Genomic DNA, 21146 nt, shown 5'->3' on the forward strand with positions numbered 1-21146 from the left:
TGAGTCTGTGTGCACACTGGGGTGTGGACATAATTACAGGGGTCACGGCCTTTCCTTTGGGAAATAACCCGATATAAATACAGAGGAAAACTTGAGACAGGGTCTCTATGCATTTTTATTGGCAAAATTTCACAATTTTACAAAATTAAATCCTTAGAACTCTGTGTTTTTAGCTTCAATGAACTTAAATAATAATTTATTGGATGGTGCTACTTATGTAAGACGGATAGGTGTAAAAATACCCACTCCTTTAAACATAAAAATATACTTTAAAGTTGTTTTTCTTTTGCTTGCTTTTGTCTTCAAATTATTTTCTTTGTTTTTAAGTTTATTATTTTATTACACTAAGTTCGATAAAGTAAAACTCAAACAATTGTGCAATTATGACTATAAATGTTTACTTTCAAGCTTTTAATACCTAATCTGCATCATGAATGTGAAGAGATGGATGGATGGATGGATGGATGGACGGACGGACGGACGGAAGGACGGACGGACGGACGGACGGACGGACGGACGGACGGATAACAGTTAATTACAACACTTACAAAACAGGACTAGAAATAAATTCTGAAAAAAATGTAAAAAAAAAAAAAAAATTTCTAGACTTGGAAAATGCTTTGAATTTCAGTAATTTGCGAACACAAGAGTGTATAATCAAGTGATACAAATAACTGATTTGTAGGTAAAGAAAACGTAAATAAGTTAATAAATTTAAATCTGAAATATTTTTAAAAATTGGACATTAAAATATTCAGATTTTTGTTTTATCTTCCACATTTCTTCCTCACTGGTCTGTATCCATGACAAATATTTTGTTATCTTCAGCCAATTATTTCTTTCTTGGCTTAACATTTTCAGTAAACCTTCATGCGCCCTGCGGCCAGAGGCCTTTGAGGAGCTTTAATAAGGATGAAAGGTCATTAAGCAGTGGCTTCATGATAAAACAGAGTCGACTGATTGACTTGAATACAAACAAATCAATGGAGCAGACTAATAACTGGGTAAATTAGGAGCCCTGGGAAAGATAGGTCAGGTCTCATGACAAACATAGAAAGATGTCTGATATTTTGTCAGACTCAATCTAGTGGGTTCACTGAACATTTATTAAACTTTATTATGCAAATTAATTGACAAACTTGTTAAAACATCAATTTCAGTAAACCTTTTTTGGTTAGAGGTGACCTATTATGTCTTTTTGAACAGGTTAGCTTAGATGTATGGGCTATAAAAGACTTGATCATTACATTTTCTGCACAAAATCATTAACAGATTGTTATTTCTGTCTTTTCCTTTCAGAAGGATTGTTATTGGGGCCTGCCATGCAAAGCAATGGCAGGAACCTATTACTATTGTCGGAGAAAGTGTTTCTTTCTTCTTCTTTATTTTTCTTCCGTAACCGTTAATGCGGCTCGTACCGCTGGGTGCACACCTACAAATGAGGTATCAAAACGTGCAGAAAATTCACGCCATTCCAGCTATTACTTTTGGTGGGATTTGGGCTTAACGTGGCGACATAATTCGCAAAAAACTACGAAAAAACCCCCATTATAAGTCAATGGGAAAAATCCTAGAAATACCCTATTTTTGAGGATTTTCTGTGTCGTCACAATTTCACCTAGAAATGCCATTCAAATTTCATTTTGTAGATACGTCTGTGATCTCTTCGAAAGTGAAGACGGCTCGTCGATACCAGTTACGGTTTGTCCACAATTTGCCTCTAAGCGACCCAAAGTTTCTCATTTTTCCTAAAGTTAGAGTGCGTCTCTGGCTGCTTAGAGTGAGAGATGAAGACAACTTTTTCAGCCCAAATCATTTTTGAAATCGCCATCACGCCCACAAATATCGCACGATTAGTATCAAAATCGGTCCTGACATTGATACGCCTGTCTGCTCCGGTAAAATGTTTTCGAAATTTATCTAGACCGTACGGTTTTCTGTCACGGTGCTTCAGAGCAAAGTCATGCGACAGGATTTTCTGAGGCTGTCTGAGGCTCTCTCCCATGTATTTGAATAGAATTTCAGATCTGGGCACAACATTTCTTTCTCTCATCGCTGTAAATGCTCTGACTGAGGTACAGATATGAATCTCGGGACTATCGCAGAAGACACATAGGCCTCTTATACGCTCGAAACGCTTTTCGAATATGTATTACGGTTCCCGAACACGAAGGATTTGTTTCCAATGCTTTTTTTCAGTAAAACGTGTAGGCTCAAACACACAATTGTGTGTTTGAGCATGTATGACTCACAGCTCACACCTGCTGAGACCATTATTTACCATGGCAACGGAACTCAAGAGGCTATTGGCTGCTGATTTGGACTACAAATACGCATCGCTGTAGTTCTATCTATCCTCAGTTGAAACAGATCAGGACTGAGAACTGGCCTTTTGAACTACCCGCTGCTATGGACTGTATATAACTGATTTAACTCAGTAACTGTTACACATGGGATTAGTTTGGAACTTTAAAATGGAGCATAATAATAATTTCAAAATAAAAGCCTTGAATATTTTTACATCATGTAATTGCTGTTTTTGGCTTTATGTGACTTTTTTATCCAAAGCACTGTTACACATGGGATTAGTTTGGAACTTTAAAATTAAGCATATTGAAAATTTCAAAATAAAAGCCCTCAATATTTTTACATGACGTAATTGCTCTTTTTGGCTTTATTTGACGTTTTCATCCAAAGCACTGTTACACATGGGATTACTTTGGAACTTTAAAATGGAGAATAATAATTTCAAAATAAAAGCCTTGAATATTTTTACATCAGGTAATTGCTTTTTTTGGCCGTATATGACTTTTTCATCCAAAGCAATGTTACACATGGGATTAGTTTGGAACTTTAAAATGGAGAATAATAATAATTTCAAAATAAAAGCCTTGAATATTTTTACATCATGTAATTGCTGTTTTTGGCTTTATTTGACTTTTTCATCCAAAGCACTGTTACACATGGTATTAGTTTGGCCCTTTGAAATGAAGCTTAACAAAAATTTCAAAATAAAAGCCTTGAATATTTTTACATCATGTAATTGCTCTTTTTGGCTTTATTTGACTTTTTCATCCAAAGCACTGTTACACATGGTATTAGTTTGGCCCTTTGAAATGAAGCATACTGAAAATTTCAAAATAAAAGCCTTGACTATTTTACATGACGTAATTGCTCTTTTTGGCCGTATATGACTTTTTCATCCAAAGCAATGTTACACATGGGATTAGTTCGGAACTTTAAAATGGAGCATAATAATAATTTCAAAATAAAAGCCTTGAATATTTTTACATCAGGTAATTGCTGTTTTTGGCTTTATGTGACTTTTTCATCCAAAGCACTGTTACACATGGGATTAGTTTGGAACTTTAAAATTAAGCATACTGAAAATTTCAAAATAAAAGCCTTGAATATTTTACATGACGTAATTGCTCTTTTTGGCCGTATATGACTTTTTCATCCAAAGCACTGTTACACATGGGATTAGTTCGGAACTTTGAAATGAAGCATACTGAAAATTTCAAAATAAAAGCCTTGAATATTTTTACATGACGTAATTGCTCTTTTTGGCTTTATTTGACTTTTTCATCCAAAGCACTGTTACACGTGGTATTAGTTTGGCCCTCTGAAATGAAGCATACTGAAAATTTCAAAATAAAAGCCTTGAATATTTTTACATGACGTAATTGCTCTTTTTGGCTTTATTTGACTTTTTCATCCAAAGCACTCTTACACGTGGTATTAGTTCAGAACTTTAAAATGAAGCATACTGAAAATTTCAAAATAAAAGCCTTGAATATTTTTACATCATGTAATGCTCTTTTTTGCTTCATTTGACTTTTTCATCCAAAGCACTGTTACACGTGGTATTAGTTTGGCCCTTTGAAATGAAGCATACTGAAAATTTCAAAATAAAAGCCTTGAATATTTTTACATCAGCCACTTGTGTTTTGAGCATTATATAACTATTTTAACCCAAGGACTATTACGCATGGGATTAGTTTGGCCCTTTGAAATGAAGTTTAACAAAACTTCCAAAATAAAAGCCTTGACAACATTTTAAATCGTACCGAATGGTGCACGTCCGCCTCGCTTAACGTTCTTGCGGTTCTCCGCGTGCCACTGATCACGTCGCGGCGTTCTTTAGCGTCGACGCCGATTTGTGGCGCGACGACGCCGGGCCCGAACCCCACGGGCGCGCCTCGGCAGGCCCCGGCTAAATTTCTTCCGAAATTTTGTTTTTCTAGTTTTAGGGCTTCTTATCACTTTAAATCCAAATAAGCTACAGTTGGCCACGCCCCCAAACTCCATGTTTACACTCAGATGTGAAAATGGCTGCAAACAGATGTGCAATTATACAACCTTACAACCAACAAGAATACATTAAACATTGAAAAGCTCATACAGCTTTAAAACCAGCTAACCAAACATGCTGGAACTCAGCTTAGGTTGCTAGGTAACAGAACTGGGCTTCCCTGGGGTTGCTAGGTAACAGAACTAGGCTTCCCTTGGGTTGCTAACGGCACAGTCTCTGCTGATTTGTGACATTGCATTTGGAAGGTTTCTTAAACCTTTTCCAGACACCAAAAAACATAAACTTGTTGGCAAAAACCAGCTGGGTGGGTGTTTTAGTGCTTAGGTTGTTTTTAGAAGCAGTAGAAACCCAAATGGAAGTACAAAAATGAGCAAGATATGAGTTTTGCATAATAGATTCCCATCTGCAACTCAGTGTAAGAAAATTGGCAGCCATTTTTCATCAAAATCCACAACGTTAGGTTAATTAGGCAGTAAAAATTACCAGGAACAGTTGACTTTATAGAGTGTTGGTTACAAATACTTCAAGTTTACTCCAAAAATACACCATTCATTTGAAGAAATAGCCACTATCTGTCAGCTTCCCCCGCCACCAGATCCAGCCAACTTCCAGGTTAACAGTTTATTGTTTTCCATTCAGAATTTCAGACATAATACCTCAAGTCTGGTGATGGGATTAAAAAACCTTTGATTTAAGGTATCGTATCCTGCCACCACATACACAGTCAATGACGGTGAGCATGGAGTGGATATTCAACATCTTATGCCTGCCACAGAAATCCAACAAACAGAAGCTGTTTGCACAAACATGCTTTGGTTTGTTTCAGTGTCTGCCTCAGCTGTGACAGTAGTGTAAAACACTTTCCAGAAAGAGTCCAACATTGTTTCAGTGAGGTTTCTGTAGAGCAATAACTTTTGGATGTATGTGTGCTCGCCACCTTCCTCCATCTCTTCTTCTTCTTCTCATCTGTTCTCCAAGGCCTGGCCTTCTCTTTTGGTGGCAATTTACAGCCATCCAGAAAATTAATTCTTTTGGATGCCCACATCACTGCACTCTATCACTCAGCTGCAAGTGATATGTTACCAGGGACAATCCCACAATATCAGCCATAAAACTGCTCACAGGGCCCATATTAATGCAGTGGTGGACCGGTTCCAGCCTTCTGAAGGACAGAGCATGTCTGCGTCTTCAATTTAAGCACTTCTTGGCTCGCTTGCAGAAAACACTTTTTGTATCAATCAAGGCATGATAAAACTGATGACTTTTAGTATTATGTGCAGGAAAGTGAAAAGAGATTTTCCAAACACTTTTATCAAATCAGATGTCATGAATAAACTGTAGATAACCGTGTTTTCATCTAGGTTTTTTTTATGTGCATTTTGAAGGATCACATAAAAGAAGGTTGATGGAAATGGCAAATTCTGAAAAAACTTTCTAAAAAAATGTTTGTTACATTCACTTGGATTTTCTGAAAATGTTTTAATGCATGAAAGGGGAAATGGAAATACAATTGCTGAATAAGTTCTGATTAAGGATGCACCGATCCACTATTTTCACTTTTGATACCGATGCAGATATCTGAGGTTTAGCAATGGCTGACACCAATCCAAATTGACTTAAAATGTATCTTATTTTTCAGAACACAGACATAAATGTACTGAATTACAAATCTATTTCTTAACTCTGCACCAGTAGAGCTCACTTAAATACACAAAGAGCTTCACAAGTTAATCAAATACAACTTTAATTTGTTCAGCCAGTGCAGTTAGGAGTATAACAGCCAATGCTAAATAAACAAAATAAATCAAAATTCTTATCATGACAAGACGTTTTTCACAATAAATGAAAAACAATACAATAAAATTCACACAGGCTTATAACTGACAGAGTAACAATTCTCTCACCAAAGTAGGGAGAACTGTGTTTCCATTACAAATGTTTGCAAAACTTTGTTGATATTCAGCTAATGTTAAGAAACACAATTAAAATCAAATGTGAATCGGTTTGTTCACATTTGTCATTTAAAAAACATGCTGCACCATCATCCTCCTACTACTTCCTGTCGTCTTCTTTGTCTTTTCCACCACTAGTAACATCCAGTTGTTGATCTTCTGACTCGTCTTATGCAAAAAAAAGTGTTTCCATTGCAGTTTTGCAAAATAAACCAATTTCTATATGGCTAAAAAACCACTAGCGTAAAAGTGTTTTATTGAAAGGTTTGAGTATTTTTGAGAAGCATTTCCAGTCAGCTGGAGTGCAAAGGACTGACTTTGATAAGGTCAACTGCAGGGACTCTGATTGCCATACAGTTGTCCAGCTGTCATCAGCAGTTCTGCGGTTTTCACATGCATGAACACACAAGTCCTCAGACAAAAACACAACCCGCGCAAGCCGACACACAAGCTGGACAGTAAAAGTGTGAGTTGGCAGATGGAAAAAGCCAGTAAATCCATTTATTGTGGCGGATATCGTCTAAATGGCAGCTTTAATTTAGCAGAGCTGTCGTGTTGAATTGTTCTCCGTCGGTCGCTCTATAAAATTCTCAGTCTGAAAATTAGCTGAGACATTCCAGGAATTTAGCCAAGCAGTTTTTGAGTGTTGTAAAGAGAGTTCAGTAATGAGGTCGAAAAAGAGAGAAAGATTTGTAAGTTGGGTGGCGGTTCTCATCAATCCATGACATGTTAAGCCGCATGGACACAGAATAATGAGGTCAGAGCCCGGACGCTTAACCCAAACGTGTAATATAAAGATGAACATTCCACTTTTACACTTCAGTTTTCTGAACAAATTATTAGTTTTGCATTCCACAATTCTGTAATTTAAGGGAAAATTACAGAATTGAATGAGTGCTAGTTTTGATACAATAAAAGTACACTGTAAAACATTTACAGGTGGTTTAACTTGAAAATGAAAGTCCACTTGCTGTCTTGAAAATGCAATTTAAGTCGACAAGAAAATTGTTTTGGTTTTAACTTAGAAATTAAAGTTGATTTAACAACAAGAGACAAGTTGTCTAAACATTTGTTTTTTTAACTTCATTAATCTTGAATTGTGAGTTTTAACTTAATGCTGCAGTTTAAACCAAACAATTGTTTCACAATATGCAAGAAAAAAAAACTGCCCTCATCCAGTTAAAGAGCCACATTTCTCTTTTATTTTACTCTCAATATCAAGTTAAAATAAATACTTATTTTACTTTAGAATAATTTAAATTCTTGTTTCAAACTGCAGGAACAAATTTCTGATCTGATAATGAATTTTATTAAACATCCCAATGAATTCAGCTCAGAAACATTTAGTGTGAACAGGACATTATCCTCAAGCTTTGCTAACTGAGAATTGCATTAAAATGAACATTTGCCTTAATAAAACACAAGAGTCAGATCAATGTAACGCACTTCCATCTCAGGAGACAAAAACATGCCGCTAAGCATTCTGGGAAATAGTTCGCACTCCTGTCTTTTTCTTCTTCCAGTTTTTTAAGTGCTAACCTAAAAACTAGTTTATTCAACTCTTGGAGGTTTGACTAAATTAATAAAAAGTGAACACAACTTACTGCTGTAAGTTTATCTTTCACAAACTCACATTTAGGTTCAAAATCTAAAACTGGATAAATTTATTTAACTTAAAAGTAGAAGATAATAGACACAACTAAAAGCGGCTCAAATGTTTTACAGTGTGGAGACTTGGTTGAAGGTTGACACTAAAGCTGCACATAGACCCAAAATTAACAGAAATATTTGGATCAAAGCACATTAGGTCTGACCAACATCTAAATCCTGTTGGGAACCTGCGACAAGGATTGCAACAAGTTCGCATAGCTTAGCCGACGCAGAGAGTGAGAAAAAAGTGGTTCTCAGTTGTTCTTGAATGGTTTTTCTGCATTTTTTTCCCTTTGCCGTGGCTCTAGATTAACTAAACTAATAATACCTACATCTCCAGATTTCATTTAGTTAACGGAGTTGTTCTACTGCGGCAGCGCAGCTATGGACAACATATAAAAGATTCATCTTTCTGCCCTCCAGCATCGTGCGCATGCGCAAAATTTCCGGCTGCAAACACTAAGATGCAGGGGGGCCTTAGGAGGAAAAGCAAACTTTAATGCAGCTGATGAGCCGCTCTTAGCCTTTCTGGTTTAGCACGGAGCCTAAAGTCATTAACAAATAAGTTTATAACTTCCATGTCTGGAGCAGCAGCTGTAAAGTTACCAGCAAAACCACCCATCTGCACCGCTTTCTTTCTGTTTTATTCTTTTCTTTGTGTGAATTTGACAGCAGACTTACAGGAAATTGACGCAGCCGGTGCCCGGCGGCGGGGCGATCCAGACGAAACTGAAACTGGTGGAGGGCTGATGGCTGACATGAGAGGCCACAACACTGCAGACGAACTGGGTTCCAGCAAACTGGCGATCTGGTATCACACCTGGATCACAACAGAGAAGAAGAAGAGAAATTAATGGAAAGAGCAACAAGGAGATTCATAGGAGATGAAGTTAACCGACTGTACAAACTAAGCAGACCCCGTGTATGAAATTTAAACACTTTGATAATATTTGGTTAGTTTTAAATACCCAATAAATCCAGTTTCTTTGTATTTACTTTCCTTTTCCACCCATCAGTGATGATATTCTACTGTTATTTTTTACCTCACAAGTTTGTTTTTCATCTTTTTAAATTATTTTTACATTTACCGTCTCTTCTCTTTGCTTCTCCCCTCCGTCTCTCCCTCTTTTTTCCTCAAAATGCATCTTTACACTTTCCAGTGCGGCGTCGCTCTGTAGCGCCGCTCTTATTAAAGTGCGTTCTGGTTACTATAACTGCATAGTTGGAAAGACATCATGTCACAGAATTTTTCCTTTTTATGGCAAGAGGCAAGGCCAGGACACCAGCAAACGCATCAATCAATCTTCAGACATCCTGAACGGCTGAATAATTTACCGTCCCTAAACGAGACACCAAAGCTGTGCAGCAGCAGTCACAAAAACAACTCAGGTATATATTTCTCAAACTGAAAAGCTTTTTTTTAATTCAAATTGTCAGCGTACCTTGGTCCTATGCAAACATAAGCTTATCTAGCAGTTTAGGGTTTCTGATGTAGAAAGAAACAGTATTTTGAAAAAACATCCCTAAGTCTTGAACTTTTTCACATTTTCATCATATTACAACTACAAACATCGGTGCAGGTTATTAGGATCTCATGTGATACACAAACAAAGCAGAGCCTTTCAGTATACAGAAAAAAACATTTTTTTAAAAACATTTCTTTAAATAAAATCCTCAAAAGTGAGACATGTTGCTGTGGGGCAATGCTCTGCAGGGAAACATTTCATTGCGATTGTAGCCGCACGTCTTTTTGTGAATGTTGCTAACAGCCTTGCACAACCGGATATTTTAAACTGTTCTTTTTAGCAGCAAAGTTCAAGTTCAGTCAGGTTGGACGTTGGAACAGACATTTTGATTTGCAATATTCCCTTATAGCAAGACAAGACTAGTATTTCTTCATCAATATTAAGGAATTATTGACTTAAAACAATCTCCTATAATGTACTGAAAAGTTTTTATTTTTTCTTATTTCAGTACTAAGATATTTTCACTAGAAACTAGACAAAGTACTTGGTAAGATTTTGTGTTTTTGCAGTGTGCAACTAAAGATGTTACTCTGCAGTATAGCACAATTATTTACTACTTTGCTTTATTCACATAAAACCCTATAAGACCAAATCAAATTTAAGGGGTTTAACATGATAAGTGCAAAGGGTGTCAATTATTTTGCAAGGCTTTTGTATGCTGAAAGCTGCAGAACCTTCTTGTCTTCTTAATAAATTCTCACTTCACTGAAAATGTAATCAGCTGTGATTAATAACACCGAAGCTTTAATATCCTTAGAATCAATGTGCAGATCAATATGCACTGATGGTGTGAGTGTGTGTGTCTGAAAGCAAATTTTCTGAAACAGAAATATTTACACCCCCTTTTGGCAGGAATAAAACTGACCTCTCAGTTGAGCATTTATAAACACTCCTAATGTTAGCAGTGTGTTAGTGTGTGAATGTGCTTGTTAATTCCATTGCTTTAAATTTTTGCTCGTGTTTGTGTGCCATGACACAAACAGACCTAGTTATCATTGCTGTTGGCAAACAAACATGCTTGTACATTGCAAACCATATATTAATTAGGATTTATATTGAATTTTTATGTTTGGAGGTTTTTTTTTATAATGTGGGGAAAAAAAGAATTAATTTTCAACTGCAAGTCAAAATGAAAAATTAGCGACACAATAACATTTACAACCTTTTCACAGGACATGTGTACATGCAGTATGTGGTCCTAATGTGTCAGATTTATGAGGTAGAGAGCAAAAGCTGCCTTTAACCATGCTAACGAGGTGCTGGAGTGTAATGACAGAATGAGATGTAATCACCCACTAATAGTGCGGCTGTTCTCCATTCACCTTGCCTTCAACCATTAACCCTCTCGGCTTAATGGTTGCAATTTATCGTACGCATAACCCAACACATAAACATTCGAACAAGGGTTAAAGGAACTTTATTAGAGTGAAGTCAGCCTTGGAAGCTGAACTGGAAGTGGTGGATTTTCCACATATGTCACACAGATGATCCAAGACTTAATAAATTAATTATACAGAAACGCAGGTCAAAACCTACCATGTGAGATACTTGCATTATCTGACTGAAGCATCCCTAAAAGAGAAGTTTTAAATTTAAGGTGTTTTACAACATTGGAGTGTACTGAACTGCAAAAAACCCCAAATCTTAACAGGTATTTTTGGCTAGTTTCTACTGCTAATGTCTCGGTACAATTGAAATAAAACTGACTTGCATGTAATTTTTCAGCAATAGCTGCATTTTCATTGACCGTATGACTGCACAAATTGGAATTGGAAAAATAAATTTGCTTGACAAAAATACGCCATTTTCTCCAAAATATCACGTTTTTTGATTAAATGTTTTTGCTAAAAGTTTTTTAGCTTTATCACAATTAGTGTATTTCACAAAATTGCAATGGAAACCCTTTTTTTGGACAACACGAGTCACGAGATCAAAAACCGGATAGGACTACTGATGGAAAAGACACAGAAAACAACAGGAAGTAGGGGTGCACCGATTGCAGTTTTCTGGCCGATTGGCGATTACCAATCTTTTAAAAAGCTTAACCTGCGGATTCTGATTTTAGCCGATAGCAATTTCTTTGGTCTGAAATGTTGCTCAATATAGCAAGAAAGTTGTTGAGTCGACAACAGTGAGGCAACTATTGTTAATTGTAAACGTGCAGAATTAACTTGGTGGGCCAGTCTGCCAATCAAACCTTTCTCACCGGAGAGATAAAGAGCACAGTGATTGATATTTAGACCTTTGCCAAGCAAGATAAGATTGGTGGATAAGATCTTCTTCACATGTAAAAATCGGCCGATCACAGCTCTCCCAAAATTAAGGAAATCGGCACCAAGAAATCGGCCGGCCAATAAATTGGTGCACCCCTAACAGGAAGTGGAAGAGAATTATGGCACGGCATGTTTTTAATGAATATCACATGAACAAACTTATTCACATTTGATTGTGGGATTTTTTCCATTAGCGGAATATCAACAAAGTTTTGCACACATTTGTAATGGAAACTGCTAATGTTTTGTCATTTTCAAATGGCCAACTGTTGTAATACAGATCAGAGAACGTAAGTACACTGCAAAAACCCCAAATCTTACTAAATATTTTTGGTGTAGTTTCTTGTGCAAATGTCTTAGTTTTATCTTATTTCAAGGTAAACTTGGACAATTTTCAACAAGAAACAAGAGCTAAGTTTAAGTCATTAATTTCTTAATATTGATAAAGAAGAACTACATCCACTGGCAAATTATGTACCTTTACCATGGGAAAAATGGCTTGTGATAAGTTTGTGATATGTTTGTGGAACAAGTAATTTTTCATCGATATTAAGGATTATTGACTTAAAACTAGCTCCTATATTTTGCTTAAAGTTTACTTGTCAGTTACTTTTGTCTTATTTCAAGTCAACTAAGATAGTTGCACTAGAAACTAGACCAAAATTACTTGGAAAGATTTTAATTTTACAGGATATTGAGTGATTAAAAAGCACCAATGTGCCTGTTGAGTCAAAAAAAGGAAATGGAAATTATACTTTTGAAAAAATTATGAAAATGCAAAAAGAAAAACATAAAACAGAGAGCAAAATGCACATTTCAGAAGAAGTAAGCTAAAGGTCTGGTTTCGGGGAAGCAGGGAGCGGTTAGGCAGAGGTGAAGATGAAAAGGCAGCCTGATGCACTTCAGGACACAGCAGCACTGGGACTTGACTCTGCTCATCGAATTTCTATTCCCACATGAAAAATATACCAAGGCATAAAAATGCAAATAACAGTCCCTCTCTCCTTTCATGTCTGAGAGCGGAGAGTTAGAAGAAGAGCAGGAAGAAATCCCCATTATTCAGCGTGATCCAAATCCCAACCGTCCAGAGGAGCAACAAGGTTTAGTGAACTTGGACTGGAGAAAAACCTCCAACATTCCTGGTGCTGTCCAGAGAATAAGCAGAGAAATGCATAAGCTGTTTGGCAACTGTAAAATAAAATCTGTTGCAAAGCCCTCTCCATGCATATCAGCACCTGGGTTGCATCAGCTGAAAACATTTCTCACTCGTTTAAGTTTTCTTAGAATTTAACATTCTCAGCAGCTGAGATGCTTTTTTTTTTAACTTCCTCTTGATTTATGTTTTGTCAATGTTCTGTCAACTTGGTCAAAATCTATTAGTGATTTAATCAAACAAAACAAAACTAGATGTATTTTTGCTTTGAAAGCAGTTCCAGATGACAAGCAAACATTAAAATCACATGAATTTGATTGATTTTGTTGATACACAAAGATGTTCGGAGGCAAAAAAACGGGAGAATCCTTGATCTTATTAAGCAGATTTTACAGCCGTTGTTCGCAGCCCACCAACATCTTATGACTCAGGAAAAGTTTGTTTTCGAGTTTAAAGAAAAGCATAAAAAAACGAAATACTTCAAACATCTGAATGCGTTTTCTGTGCAGAGCATGTTGTTCTGAACAGAAATCCTAATTTGACGCAGTGTTTTCCATATAAAGTACTGCATGTGCAGTGAGAAGAAATCAGATCCAAAATCCAGTTCTTCCACTTTCACACAAAGGCTAAAGTAGTTCTTCAATAGATCCACAGCCACTTTTGCAAATTGTTCTGCGAACCCAATAATCTGTAGGTTAAACATCTTCCTCTGACTTTTCATTCTCATTGAAAAAGTTGCAACTTCTTCAGGCTAACCAGCTGCTGTGCCAGTTACTCAGCACAGCTAGGTAACCAAAGAGTGAGTGAGTTGCTAGGTAACCAAAGAGTGAGTGAGTTGCTAGGTAACCAAAGAGTGAGTGAGTTAGTTGATTCCACCAACCTTTTAGCTAGCTGTGAGAGGTTGAGTGGCTAAAGCCTTTCTTCTGTCTTCATCCCCCAGAATGCCGTGCGGTTCTGAATCAGAGTTCAGTAAAATTATTGGATATTCTATCAGACGTATTATGTATTGATATTGAGGACATGTCTATCGCAATATACAGTACAGACCAAAAGCTTGGACACAACTGTGTGTCCAAACTTTTGGTCTGTACTCAGTTCAGACCAAAAGTTTGGACACACCTTCTCATTGAATTCAATGAGAAAGTGTGTCCAAACTTTTGGTATGTACTGTATATATTATGGATTTATTGTCCAGACCTAGTAGAAGTCTATTTTTCAGAAATTTCTGGGTAGTGTGGACTTTGAAGTTTTCTCTGCCGTTATTAAAAAACAGATTTTTTGTTCCTGAAAATGTAAATTTTCAGAAAGCAAGAACTAATCAGTATCCTGGATACCAAAACATTGAACAAAGACACTTAGGTTGCAACCTACTCTGAGGGAAAGGGAATAGTCTGCTTTTACTTAATCAGATTAGACATTTGTAGCTTGAATCGTGTGTCCAACCGTCCTCTAATGAATTGTCCACAGTAAAAGCTGGTGCTGTAGAGCATCTAGCGTCAGTCAAATACGCAAATGCAAATACAAACACGCTCACACATGTAAACACATGCAAATCTTTCACATGCAGATTGGACACTTATGAGCTGTCAGCAGTGATTAATGACAGGGGAAGATGACCTGCTAACTCCCACAATATAACTCGGCCGAGCTTGTTTTATTAATATGAACCCCCAGCACCCACACACACACACACGCACACGCACACGCCTGCTCACAAACAAACTCAGTCAAAAACACAGGAAATGGGTGTGTTAGCATATTAAATGTCTAACAGTGGATGTAGGAGCATCATTCTGACATGAATCTTTGAAGCTAATTACGTGAATGTTTTTTAAGTTCCCATAAAAGTGGAGGAGGAAATTGACTGCCCTTTGTTCATGTATATTCAGTCTGACTATTTATCCATAAAAACTAGGTTTTTTTTGGTCTGTTATTTTTATGCATAACCTAAAATGTTAAGAACTGATGTCAAAACAAGTCATTTTTATTAGTGGTGGATGTTTTAATGCAAACGTCACAAAGTTGTGTAGTAAAAAAAAAAAAAACAACACTGCAAAAACACAATCTTACCAAATATCTTTTACTGTAGTTTCTGGTGCAAATATCTCAGTACAAATGAAATAAGACTCTAACTTTTTAGAAAGATATGGGAGCTTGTTTTTAAGTAAATAATTTGTTAATATTGATGAAAATGTGCCAGTTCAATTGGCATATTATTTCACTTATGGGTAAAATGTCTTATTATACAAACAAAAAAAACTGTCAGTGGAAAAAGTAGTTTTCCACTATCAATATTAAATTAAATTAAGCTCCTATTCTTGCTGAAAAGTTACTTGCAAGATCGCTTTTTCTTATTTCAAGTATTCTAAGATATCTGCACTGGAAGCTAAACTAAAAATACTTTGTAAATTTTTGTGCTATTCCTGCGAAAGAGAAAATGAAGCCTTAAAATGTGTGCTTTTTAAAAAAATATCAACATTTTACTTGCAGTCTAATAGACTTTGAGGAGAAAAGCTCTAAAACAAGTCAAATACATGGAGCGAGAAATCTCCTTGGTGCAGCAGATGGGCACTTGGTGGCTCAACCTGGCAGCAGCTGATCACTGTAGGACCAGCATGCTCTAACTGGCAATACAGCGAACATTTCTGCTTTATGGTGTGAGGATTCAAAGGGCAACTTATTTAAACTTATGAGCACAGTTACCAAATCCATGCACACCATTTGACATCTGGTGAGCAGCAAATAGCTGCTTTATTTTCCTCTGAATCCATAAAATGTCCTTTAACTTTGTCTGGCTTGAGGGGCAATGGGAAGCCACCAGTCTGAGAGAACCATCTGTGTTTGGCTGGACTATATCAATGCCTGCTAAATGGTTTTAAAAATGCTTTCAAGATCATTGTGAAATATATCTTTATTAACAGAGCTCTGTGTGATAGGAAAGCACGTGATAAAATCAATGTATGCTTCGAGAGACAAGAAGAGTCTGGTTGTATGTTCCTTCCTTTAAGCTAAAAGTAAATTAGTGAACTTATCTGGCTTTACTTTACAGAATTAATTGAAAATTTTATACAAGCTTAATGAAATTGCAACATTCCTGCAGAATAACACTGATAATACTGTAAACACAAGGCCTGATATGCTAACACAAACACAGAAAGGAGAACAATCAGAACGACACTAACATGGCAGATTGCTTGGAGCGAAGGCCCACAATGCAGTTTAATCTAGTTACTTATATTGGATTCAACAGAGAAAAGTGTAGATTATTTTAAAAAAATGAGGCTCATAAAAATACACTGCAAAAACACAAAATCTTACCAAGAAATTTTGGTCTAGTTTCTAGTCAAATATCTTACTTCACTTGAATTAAGACAAAACTAACTTCCAAGTAACTGTTAAGCAAGATTTAAGAGCTTGTTCCACATAATTAATTCCTTAATATTGATTAAACTGTACTGACTGCACAGGTAGATTATTTCCCTTATAACAAGACATTTTCCCCATGTGATAAGTGAAATAATCTGTCAGTGGAACTAGAACTTTATCATCAACTTAAGAAATTATTGACTTAAAACAAGCTTCTACATCTTGTTTAGAAATTACTTGTAAGTTAGTTTTTAGCCTTATTTCAAGTATTCTAAGATATCTGCACTGGAAACTAGACCAAAAATACTTGGTAAGATTTTGTTTTTTGCAGTGCTACCTCACCTTGCCTCATATGCAAATATTTTGGTTCACTTGAAGTAAGATAAAACTAACTTAGAAGTAACTTTTCAACAAAATATAGGAGCTTGTTTTAAGTAAATAATTCCTTAATGTTGCTGAAAACCTGTTCTACCAACAGATTATTTTACTTATAACATGGGAAACATTTCTTGTTATATGTGAAATAATCTGCCAGTGGAACTAGAACTTTACCATCAATATTAAAGAGTTATTGATGTAAAACAAGTCAATATTTTGCTTAAAAGTTACTTATAAGTTAGTTTTGTCTTATTTCAAGTGTGCTAAGATATTTGGAGTAGAAACTAAACTAAAATACTTGGTAAGAAGTTTGTATTTTTGCATTGTAAAATGGTAGAGAATCCTCTTTCCTCCAGGATGTTGAGTTTACGCTGTATATGTTGTCTCACACCGGCAGATAATAGCCGAATAACCAGATCCATTCCATAATTTTCCAGTTCAGACCTAAAAAGTACAACACCCTAAATAATTTGGAACACAAGAAGCCTAATATAGGGTCATATCCCATGCAGCAATTCTTAATACCTGTCATAAACTAACTGGACCATTAACATGTGGTATTAAAAGCCAGTGAATATATGGGAATCTGTCAAGGCGAGAATAATGGCTCTGTCAACATGTTTCAAGAGAAGGCCACACAATGGGGACATAAATGATACATCACAACAGTACTGACAGCCTGAGCAGGGACCCCCATACGCTTTGTGCTTGCTGAATGTTCCCATGCAACGTGTGTTGCTGCGCGCCTCACATTGCGTTGCATTCACTCCTTCCTTCCAGCGCCGTCTGCAGCTGGTCAGCCGGACGACTGCGGGGGCTCGCAGCGCATGACAACCCCGCTCTGAGCCGCCATTGGCCAAAAAAGGGGATCATCTCAGGAATTGCCAATCACGCTACCATGGAGATGGGTTGGAAACTTTGCGTTGATGGCAGGGGTCTGGCAACGAGCTGCCAGGAGGAAGCTGTGTGTTAATATGGGTGGCAAAAGATGCCAGTGGTCCGAGAGAAGTGGAGTGAGAAACTATGTGGGAAAATGAAAGGATGTTTGCCACATGAATGGATTAAAGAACTGGCATTAAAGGATCGTGTAATGTTTAATGGATGGTGCTTTAAATTCAAGTGCATTGGCACTTTGGAGAATTTCTATTAAACTGAGGGACATTTGAGATGGTATTACCCCAGAGTTTAAAAATAATCAGTTGCCTGTTACCTGTTAACCAATCTTCAAAATGAAAGACAACAAAACAAGCCATTCGAGGAAGGAATATGTGTTTTGATCTTCATAAGTCATTAAAGTGATACAAGTGAAAAGAAAAAATGGCAATAAACCAGAGGCCATTTTTGCCCCAAGTCCTGCTAAATAAAACTAGTTTAGACCCACAAATGCTACTTAATCCTTTCGCAAAGGGACAACTTGAAACTTTTTAATGCATATTTACTATTGACCCTGTACAACTACGTCACTTAATCATTCAGTAGCGCCATGATAAAGTCGGAAGTGAGGGACAGGTCTTGAACAGAGCAACTGAAGTTATTTCCCCAACTTGTTTTTGCTAGTTTATTCTACTTGTTAGCATCGAGCTAATTTGTCTGTGAACGTAACACACCTGGTTGGGGCTCACAGACGGCGGTATTTATAAAAGTTGGAAATAGCTAGCTTAGAAACCGACCAGTGCCTCCTCCCTCCTGACGTGTTGATCAAATTACTGACTTTGCCTGAATTCACACCACATGATTTAAGTCACTATATCATAAACAGCGTTTCCGCTTAAACCGGAGCAGCCTTAAAAACGTACAAAAGAGAAGATGCTAACCAGTTTTTTTTATACATGCTAGGCTACATGACGGTGCGACATTGTCTCCATGGTTACCAGTGATTAGACTGCCTACCTTCTCCATAATGCAATAATTAATATCTTTCTAGTCACATTTACTCATAACATAAATGAACGTTAATCTTCTTACCTTGTAAAAAGTGTTCGCTACAAATCCGCAGTTACACCGAGGACTGCCGGTCATTATGATTGACGGCTGATATCCATCACCGCCGTAACTTTCCTCATTAAAAGTTATAAAATAAAATGACAAATTTGGTTTGCATCCTTGTCTGTTTGTGCAGCTGACTACGCAGCACCCTGTGGCCATTTTGACTGAGAAATCAACTAAATAAAAGCGAATAGTAGGCCACCAGATGCGCAGGTTGTTTTGACGTCCGTCATGGCGGTACACCTCGCTTCTCCATAGCGGAGCTGAGTTTCGAAGACAGTGACGTCACGTGGAAAGGGTCATATTGGAAATACGGTCATTTTAGAAGAACCACCATTTTATTTATTTTTTTTAATTGTTTTTTTTAATTTGTTTTAAAGCTAAGACAAAATTGTTTACAATAAGAATATTGATACATTGTCTTTTGATATTTATAGAAAATAATTTAAACAAAAAAAGCACTTAGTTTTCAATGTAATAACTAGACAAACAGAAATATTAGTCATACTAAGGCCATTCTGTTGTGAAAATAGATGCAGCATTTACAGGTTTGCAAAAGCAAAATGCTAAAATCTGCATTTCTTATATAATTTTTTATAAAAACATTTTATTGGTTCTGCACTTTGTTAGCCAAATTATTAAGAGCCATTTTGGAAACTCCAAAGAACCACTTGCAGCTCTGGAGCCACAGGTTGAAGACTTCCTTCTGCAAACCTCACACCAAACAAAATCCAGGAAATCATCTAAATTATAGGGGGTGAATAAAATGCAGCGCAGTCCTACATAAAACAGCAAAGATGATATGCATAAAGGTGACAGAAAACTTGCTCAAGAGTTTTCCTGTTCAAGATAAATTTCTATCTAATTTTTGTGTGCTTCAGTTACTAATGTTGCCATGGGCAACTGCCCATATGGTCCATATCAAAAACTGCATCTGTGCCAAAGCACACCTTTTAGATTTAAACCACATTTTTGAAAGGAATGCCAGGAGAAAATTGTTTTCATACTGCAAAAACACAAAATCTTACCATGTATTTCTGTTTAGTTTCTGATGCAAATATCTAGTAACTTTACAGCAAGATATGGGAGCTTGTTTTAAGTCAATAATTCCTTAATATTGGTTTAAAAATATGAGTTCCACTGGCAGATCATTTCACTTATAACATGTAAAAAAAAAAGTGAAATAATGTGACAGTAGAACTAGGACTTTTTACATAAATATTAAGGAATTATTGACTTTAAATAAGCTCATATATCTTGCTGAAAAGTTAATTCTAAGTTAGTTTTGTCTTAATTCAAGTGTGCTAAAATATTTGCACTAGAAACTAAGAAATAATTTGTGTTTTTACAGTGCATATCTACCATCAGAAGGACAGACAGACAGACAGACAGACAGACAGACAGACAGACAGACAGACAGACAGACAGACAGACAGACAGACAGACAGACAGACAGACAGACAGACAGACAGATAGATAGATAGATAGATAGATAGATAGATAGATAGATAGATAGATAGATAGATAGATAGATAGATAGATAGATAGATAGATAGATAGATAGATAGATAGATAGATAGATAGATAGTTGGACATTGATGTAACATTTATGCAACCATTGACAGTAGTTTTTTTCAGATGAAACTAAGATAAAAAAATGTTTTTGGCAACAATCACTCCAGATGGTTCTTGTGAAGAAAAATGATGAATACATTGGAAAACATTTCACATGCATATACAAACTCAAAATTTGAATTTTCATGCTGTTTTGAAGAAACAGATGCATCCATCCATCCTCTTACACCCTTGATCCTAGAGGGGTTGGGAGGTGGGGTTCACCTTGGACAGGTAGCCAGTCTGTCACAGGGCAACACAGAAACAGACAAGACAAACAACCATGCACACACACACTCACACCTAGAGAGAATTTAGAGAGACCAATTAACCTGACAGTCATGTTTTTGGACTGTGGGAGGAAGCCGGAGTACCCGGAGAGAACCCACGCATGCACAGGGAGAACATGCCAACTCCGTGCAGAAAGACCCCGGGCTGGGAATTGAAACCAGGAGCCGGGACCTTCTTGCTACAAGGCAACAGTGCTATCAACTGCGCCACTGTGCAAACCATTCAGATGCCAATATGCATAAAAGTGAAAGATGTTTATATTCATCCTAAGTTTGGCTATAAGTGACTTAAACCAGCACATAACTTATCGTAAAAAAATACAAGAAATCCTCAACTGAAATTTTAATTGTGCTTTTAGGCTTTCATAAAACTAGAATTAGGGAAGAGATCAAGCAGAACGTTTATTATATAAATGCTGAAGGTGAAGCATTGCTGAAAGGCGTGATTGCAGAAACATTTCTAAAACTGCTGAGTGAGGCCCGGGAGAAGGACCCACTGGCCAGCTTCGTGCCCGAAGACAAGCTGACGAAATTGGGCGGCAAAGTCAAAAAACAAATCTTTCCCATCCCTGACATCCTCCAGTTCTTCTTGAGCAAGAGTTTCTTTCTCTCATTCTCCATCCATACATCAATCCGAGAGCGA

The 21146-nt window shown here is 36.7% G+C and overlaps 1 protein-coding gene across 1 annotated transcript in view; it reads right to left on the reverse strand.

Annotated features, from left to right (window-relative positions):
- Positions 1 to 21146, reverse strand: part of reln (reelin) — a 158674-nt gene that overhangs the window by 93712 nt on the left and 43816 nt on the right. Inside the window, 1 exon segment of the mRNA XM_032581667.1 lies at positions 8599 to 8737. Within this exon segment, the coding sequence (XP_032437558.1) occupies positions 8599 to 8737 (139 nt within the window).

The sequence above is a fragment of the Xiphophorus hellerii genome, chromosome 2 (assembly GCF_003331165.1).
Source record: "Xiphophorus hellerii strain 12219 chromosome 2, Xiphophorus_hellerii-4.1, whole genome shotgun sequence".
Taxonomy (NCBI): Eukaryota; Metazoa; Chordata; class Actinopteri; order Cyprinodontiformes; family Poeciliidae; genus Xiphophorus; species Xiphophorus hellerii.